Below are 7,500 nucleotides of genomic sequence, written 5' to 3' on the forward strand. Positions count from 1 at the left end.
TTGATTACCTAGACTTTTTTTGTAGTTTGATTTTGATGTAGTTAGATTAGGTCAGGTTAGATCAAGATAGGTTAGTTAGATTAGGTTAGGTATTTTTTTTTTATATATCTTTTTTTTAATTCTATCATGTTCTTTTCTTTCATTCTTAGCAACTCCCTCTTAATAATGTGCCTAATATTCCCTTCCCTCCCTCCCTCCCTCTACACCCCCCTCCCCCACAGGACTGGAGACTGCTCCCAGTGGCTGCCCCTCCTGCTCACCCCACTCCACCGACCCCCACCCCTCCCAGGAAGATGAGCATGATGGGGATAAAGAAGATGAGGAAGAGGAGGAGGAGGAGGAAGAAGAGGAAGAGGAGGAGGAACATGACATAGGAGGAGGAGGAGGAGGAGGCATGTCAGCTTTCTCTCCTCCTGCACCACCTCCTCCTCCATCTACTGCTACTACTACTACTACTACTGCTGCTGCTACTTCAGAAAGCTTAACTTCAGTACTAGAAGGGGTGATGGCTAGGGTTTTAGGTGAGTTTGTTTGTTTGTGTGTTTATTTGTTTGTTTGTGAGATAGATGTAATTCTCTCTCTTTCTCTTTTCTCTGGTGTTATTCAAATGTTTTCATTCTTGCCATTTTTTTTTTTTTTGTTTTCTAGTCTCTCTCTCTCTCTCTCTCTCTCTCTCTCTCTCTCTCTCTCTCTCTCTCTCTCTCTCTCTCTCTCTCTCTCTCTCTCTCTCTCTCTCTCTCTCTCTCTCTCTCTCTCTCTCTCTCTCTCTCTCTCTCTCTCTCTCTCTCTCTCTCTCTCTCTCTCTCTCTCTCTCTCTCTCTTTTTTTTCAGACAAAATTTTTAACCCCAGACATCACAGTCCTTCCCCACTCCACTCTTTCCCTCCTCCCATCCCCTTCCACACTCACCCATGCACTGCCCCACCACAGAACGCGAGGAGGAGATCCACGCCCTCCGCCACAGCAGCACCACAGCAGCACAGACCAGACAGGAGCTACAGAAAACCCTCACAACCCTCCAAGCACAGGAACAACAGCTGGGGGTGACAAAGGAGGAACTGAAAAGACAGAACACTAGATTGAAGGCAGAAGCTGAGACGTTGTGGCTTCTCCCTGCCCTGTTCGGTGTGACGCCCTTGCAGATGGTTGACGTTACCCTGCGTTCTGAGGGCCAGGGGTGTCAGGGGCAGGGGGGATCACAGGAAGAGTCTCATATTTATATACAAGATGAAGGGATACATTTACAGCAAGAAAAGGAAGAGGAGGAAGAAGAGGAACTGGAGCAAGAGGAGGAGGAGGAGGGGAAGGTGTGTGGTGATGGTGGTGGTGAGTTTTTACAGCTACAGCAACTACAGCAGCTACAACAAGGCAGTGAGGGTAGAAATGCGGGTTTTGTGCAATTACAACTACAGCAGCATAGTGAGGATAAGAAGGTCGTGTTTGGTGGTGGTAATAGTGGGTTTATAGACCTACAACAACTACAACAACCACAACAACAGCAAAGTGAGGACAAGGAAGTGTTTTGTGGTGAAAATAATGGGTTTCTACAACTACAACAACTACCACAACTACAGCAACAGCAGATTGAGGGCAAGGAGGTATTTGGGAGTAGTGGCAGTGGCTTTTTGCAACTACAACAACTACAACAGCTCAGTAAGGGTGTGGTAGTGCAAGAAGAAGAGCTGGTTGAGGGATGTGATGGGCTAAAACAACAACTATTACAACAACAACAACAACTATTGATCCAAGATGAGGTTCTGTTACAAGAGGAAGAAGAGGAACAAATATTGGTTGAAGATTGTGATGGAGAAATATTGGTAGATAAACAACAATTATTGATACAAGATGAGGAGGAAGTACAACAAGAGCAACAACAACAGTTTTTCTTAGAGGATAAAACCTTGCTACAGCAACAACAACAACAACAACTATTACTACAAGATCCTGACATACTACTACAACAACAACAACAACAAATACTGATAGAAGATTGTGATGGATTACAACAACAACAAATAATACTGCAAAATTATGATGGTGGTGGTGGTGGTGGTGGTGGTTGTGGAGGACAGGTGGTACTGGTACAACAACAACAACAACAACAACAACATCTAGTACTACAACTCAGAGAAGAAGAAGAGGAGGAGGAGGATAGAGAAGAATTGGTATTAGAAAAGGAGGAAGAGGAAGATAAACTATTATTACAACAACAGCAACAACAACAACAACAACAACAAATAATGCTTTTAGAAGGAGAAGTGGATCACCTTTACCTACAACACCAAGAGGAAGAAGAAGAAGAAAAGGAAAAAGAACTCACAAAACAACAACAACAACAACAACAGCAACAGCAGCAGCTACTTCTACAGCCACAGAACACAGCACAGTACCTCCTGCAGCGGAAAAGCAACGGAAGAAGAGGAGGAGGAGATAAAGAAGAAAATGAGAGAGAAGAAAATTTAGCTATGACTAAAACATTCCTGCTCCTTCCAAACCAAAACAAACAAACATTTCAACACAAAACAAAACATTACAAGCAAACTCAAGACAAGCAGGGCACCAGACAGCATCACAGCAGGCAGGCGCAGCAGAACCAGCTCCCTAGCAGCACGCAGGCGGAGCAGAAGGAGCAGGAGGAAGGGAAACAGCAGGAAGACACCCAGCAGATACCAAAACGAAGGAAAGGTCACAGGAAAATAGAAAAAACGGAATATTTAAGCAGATTTCCCGGTGTTCTGAAGGATGGAAAGCGGGAGTGTGTGATTCTACTCCAGCAGAAGCAGGGAAGCGTCACCAGGCAGCAGGGGAATATAGGGGATCTGAATGCTTTGCCGCCAACTCTTGATTCTCATGTTTTGTTGAATGGGTTTGATTTTCAAGAGGAATTTCAAATCGAAGAGGAATTTTTGCATCACGACCTTCTAGATTTGAACGCGGGAGAGGAACAAGGGGATCAGAACCTCTTGCTGCCGGATAACACGTAAGTTTTGTTTTGTTCTTTTCGTTGATTCTTCATTGTTTTGTGAGTCGATCCCATATGAGTGGGTTTAGAGGACGTTTAAAGATTGTTGGATCCTATTTAAGGGATTCAAAGAGTATATAGTGGTATTGCTCCCTCTTTTAAGGGATTCAAGAGTCTAGTATTGGGTATTAAGGGACACGAGTACATAATATTGGATTCCCTATTAAGGGATTCAAGAGTATATAGTGGTATTGGATCCTCTTAAGGGATTAAATAGTCGAGTATTTGATTTTAAGGGATTCAAGAGTATAGAATGGTATTATCCGCTTTCAAGGGTTCAGGAGTATATAGTGGTATTGGATCCTCTTTTAAGGGATTCAGGAGTCAAGTGTTGGATCTTAAGGGATTCAAGAATATATTATTGTATTGGATCTTTTAAGGGATTCAAGAGTATAGTTAATGATGTTGGTGGTTCTTTTAAGGGATTCAAGAGTCTATAATGGTATTGGATTTTGTTTTAAGAGGTTCAAGTGTATATAATAATATTGGGTATTCTTGTAAGGCATTGAAGTCTTTAATTTAGTTTTGAATTTTTTATGAGGAATTCAAGAGTAATTAGTTTTGAATCTTATAAGAAATATAAGAGTCTGTAGTAGCAGTGGATCTCTCATAAGGCATTCAAGAGTGCAAATTAATATTGAATCCCATTATAAGACATTCAAGAGTCTGTTAGCAGTGGGTCCTCTTATAAGGCATTCAATAGTACTGGACCGTCATTTGAGAGATTAAAAATGTACAACCCGGTGTCAGATCCTCTTATAAGGGATTCAAGAGTATATAGCACCATTGGATCCTGCGTTGTGGTGTTACAGGGTCCACTAACAGTTTTGGAATTTATTTTTCTCATAGTGGTGGTGATAATCCTGTTTAGTGAGTTCTGATCCTGTTTGAGTGCATTCGGAACCTGTTCAAGGAGTGTTGGAGGTGGTTCCTTTATGTTTATTGTTATTATTTTATTTATTTTATTATTATTTTATTTTTCATTATTATTTTTCCCATTAAGGCCTCCTGTGTGTGTGTGTGTGTGTGTGTGTGTGTGTGTGTGTGTGTGTGTGTGTGTGTGTGTGTGTGTGTGTGTGTGCATTTGTATGTTGGTTATGTATACCTATTATACACAAGAAAAAAAGGCATTTCTGTTAACTGTTCTTTTATTATTATTATTATTATTATTATTATTATTATTATTATTATTATTATTATTATCATTATTATTCATGAGATGATCAGGATTTTTCTGTGAATTGTTTCACTTTTTTTTTTTTTTTTTTTTTTTTTTTTTTTTCAGTTCAGACTTTTAATGTTAATTTTGAGAAAGAAGACAGTGTGTGTGTGTGTGTGTGTGTGTGTGTGTGTTGGTGACACAAACAAACAACTTATTTTATATATTTTCTGTTAAATATTACTGATCATTGTTTTTTTATTTATTTATTTATTTTATTTTTTTTTTTTTTTTTTTTTCATTATCAATTTTTAATGAAGGATCTGTTGGAATCATGTAGGACTTCTTTATTTTTATGTTTATTCTTTTATTCCTCTTTTCATCTTCTTTAATTCACTCCTTTATTTTTATTCGAAGGTACATCTTTCACTTTTATTTTCACCAGAAGGTACATCTTATTATTGATTTATTTCTATTTTTATTAAAAGGTGCATCTTATTATTACTTTATTTTTATTTTATTTATAAGTCACATGTGTTATGGCAGCGGTGTGGCAAGGTAAAGGAATGCCAGCAGCAGTCCTCACACACACACACACACACACACACACACACACACACACACACACACACAGCTCAACAACCTGTCGGGAAAAAACAATTTATATACTTGTACACTTTATTACAAAATACACAGATGGTGTTCACTATTCCTTCAGGCAACTCTTAGCTGTAATTAGCGATCTTTTAGGAAATACTGCGTGGTTCTTTTAGGAGATTCTATGTATGAGTAAATTGTGGCTCTCTCTTGTGGGAAATTCATGTGATTAATATATTAGGAAATTAATTAAGTAGGTTTCCCGTATCAGACTTTGCATGTAAACAATTATACTTGGAAATGCATTGAGGTTCTTTTAGGAAATTCATGCATGTAAATTATTCTATTTGGAAATCATTAGTGGTTCTTTTAGGAAATTCTTGCATGTAAGTGACTATATATTCTGTTTGGAAATATTAATTGGTTCCTTTAAGATATTCTCGCATGTAAGTGACTCTTCTATTTGAAAATCATTAGTGATTCTTTTAGGAAATTCATGCATGTAAATTACTATATATTTTATTAAGAAAATATTAATTGATTCTTTTTAGGAAATTCATACGTGTAAATGACTCTTGTATCAGGAAATACATCGTGGTTCTTTTGGGAAATTTGTGCATGTAAATCATTATTCTATTTGAAGTAATCAGTAGTTCCTTTAGGAAATTCATACGTGATTATCTATTCCATTAGGAGATACGTCACGGTTCTTTTAGGGAATTGATACGTGTAAATCAACATTCTATTCTCTGTACACTTAGTGGTAGCTGTAAGAATACAACCACATAGTTCCTTTAGGAAATTAATATGTGTGGGGTGACGTTCCTCGAGGATATTGTGTTGTTTGAGTGCTTAAAGGAAATTTGTATTGGTAGCCTTGCATTCTCTTAGGAAATAAGTACGGTAACTTTACACTCTCGATAAAGGGAAAAATACTACTATTCTTTGAGGAAATTCATACAATGTGCTTTTCGTTCCTTTAGTAAAATATATTGTAGTTTGCCAGTACAATAACTTTCAAACATTGTACGATGAAGGAAAAAGCTCAGTTGTTCTTTTAAGAAATTTATATGTCTTGCTTTTCATTCTTTTATGTAATTATATCTTATTTCTCTTTACAATAATTTTCATATTTCATACGATAGAGGAAAGTGATGCTATTGTTTTAAGGGAATTTTAATGACTTGCTTTTTTGTTCTTTTAGGAAATTATGTCTTAGTTTATCTGTACAATAACTTTCATATCTCGTATGATGAAGAAAAAATCATACTGCTCTGTTAGGATATTTGTACCTTAATTTCTCAGTACAATAACTTCATAACCTCGTACGATAAAGAGAAAAGCCATACTGTTCTTTTAAGGAAATTAGTATCATTTGCCTTTTCTCTTTTAGGAAATTGTAACTTACTTTATCGATACAATAATGTTCTAATATTGTATGATTGAAAAAAATCATTTTGTTCATTTGGGAAACTTGTTTGTGTTTGTTCCTTTAGGTAAATGTGTCTTAGTGTGCAGGTACAATGATTTTGAAATGTGGTACAATGCAACAAAAAGTCATCTTCCATTTATTGATAAAAACTCGTATCATTCTTTAAGGAAATTCGTATTGTTGTGTTCGTTCATTTAGGAAAATATATCTTAGTTTTCGGGTACAATAATTTTGAAATCTGGTACAATATAACAAGAAGTTATCTTCCATATATAGATACGTAGAATAACTGATGTGTTTGGTGTACAATAGATTTATTTTTCTCCATACCCAAACACAGTATACAATTTTGTGTGTTACTTCGTTTGTTGTGTTTCATACAAGTTTGTGTTTTTGTTGCTCAAGTTCACATTTTTATTTTATTTGTTTCATTTTTTTATTTATTTATTTATTTTTATTTATTTATTTATGTATTTAATGATCTATATTTTTTTATTTATTTATTTTATTTATTTTATTTTATTTTTTTTATTTATTTATCTTTTTTTGCATACAAAATTAAAAAGCTCCATCAGTTTTGTGTTGATTTTATTATTAGAATTATTTATTTTTAATTATTTTTATTTTTTTTATTTATATTTTTATTTATTTATTTATTTATATTTTTTATTTTATTTTATTTTATTTTATTTTATTTTTTTTGGTGGGGGAGCGTTTACTCCCAATTTTTATTCCATTTTAATTCTTGGAAAGTGAAAACATCTTTTTTTCTCATATATATATATATATATATATATATATATATATATATATATATATATATATATATATATATATATATATATATATATATATATATATATATATATATATATATATATATATATATATATATATATATATATATATATATATATATATATACAGTAAAACTACACCTGAATTGACATTTTCTTTGTACGTATGATGAAAAAAAAAAAAAAATATATATATATATATATATATATATATATATATATATATATATATATATATATATATATATATATATATATATACGAGTATATATATATATATATATATATATATATATATATATATATATATATATATATATATATATATATATACGTACAAAGAAAAAAGTGTTGATTCAGGTGTAGTTCTTTCTTGTATTAAAGGTGTTGCTCTGGCATTTGAATTTTCGTATATTTATTATATTATTTATTTATTCTGTTTTATTTTATTATTATTATTTTTTTTACATTTCCTACTTATTACATGTAGCTCT

General features: G+C 33.9%; 1 protein-coding gene across 1 annotated transcript in view; it reads left to right on the forward strand.

Moving 5' to 3' along the window:
* The window catches only part of LOC135092960 (trichohyalin-like), a 54,845-nt gene that overhangs the window by 5,646 nt on the left and 41,699 nt on the right, over window positions 1-7,500 (forward strand). The window contains exons 8-9 of the mRNA XM_063991783.1: window positions 222-521; window positions 930-2,979. Coding sequence (XP_063847853.1) covers window positions 222-521; window positions 930-2,979 — 2,350 coding nt within the window. The remainder of the gene's footprint in view (window positions 1-221; window positions 522-929; window positions 2,980-7,500) is intronic.

This window comes from Scylla paramamosain, chromosome 41 (genome assembly GCF_035594125.1).
Source record: "Scylla paramamosain isolate STU-SP2022 chromosome 41, ASM3559412v1, whole genome shotgun sequence".
Classification (NCBI taxonomy): Eukaryota; Metazoa; Arthropoda; class Malacostraca; order Decapoda; family Portunidae; genus Scylla; species Scylla paramamosain.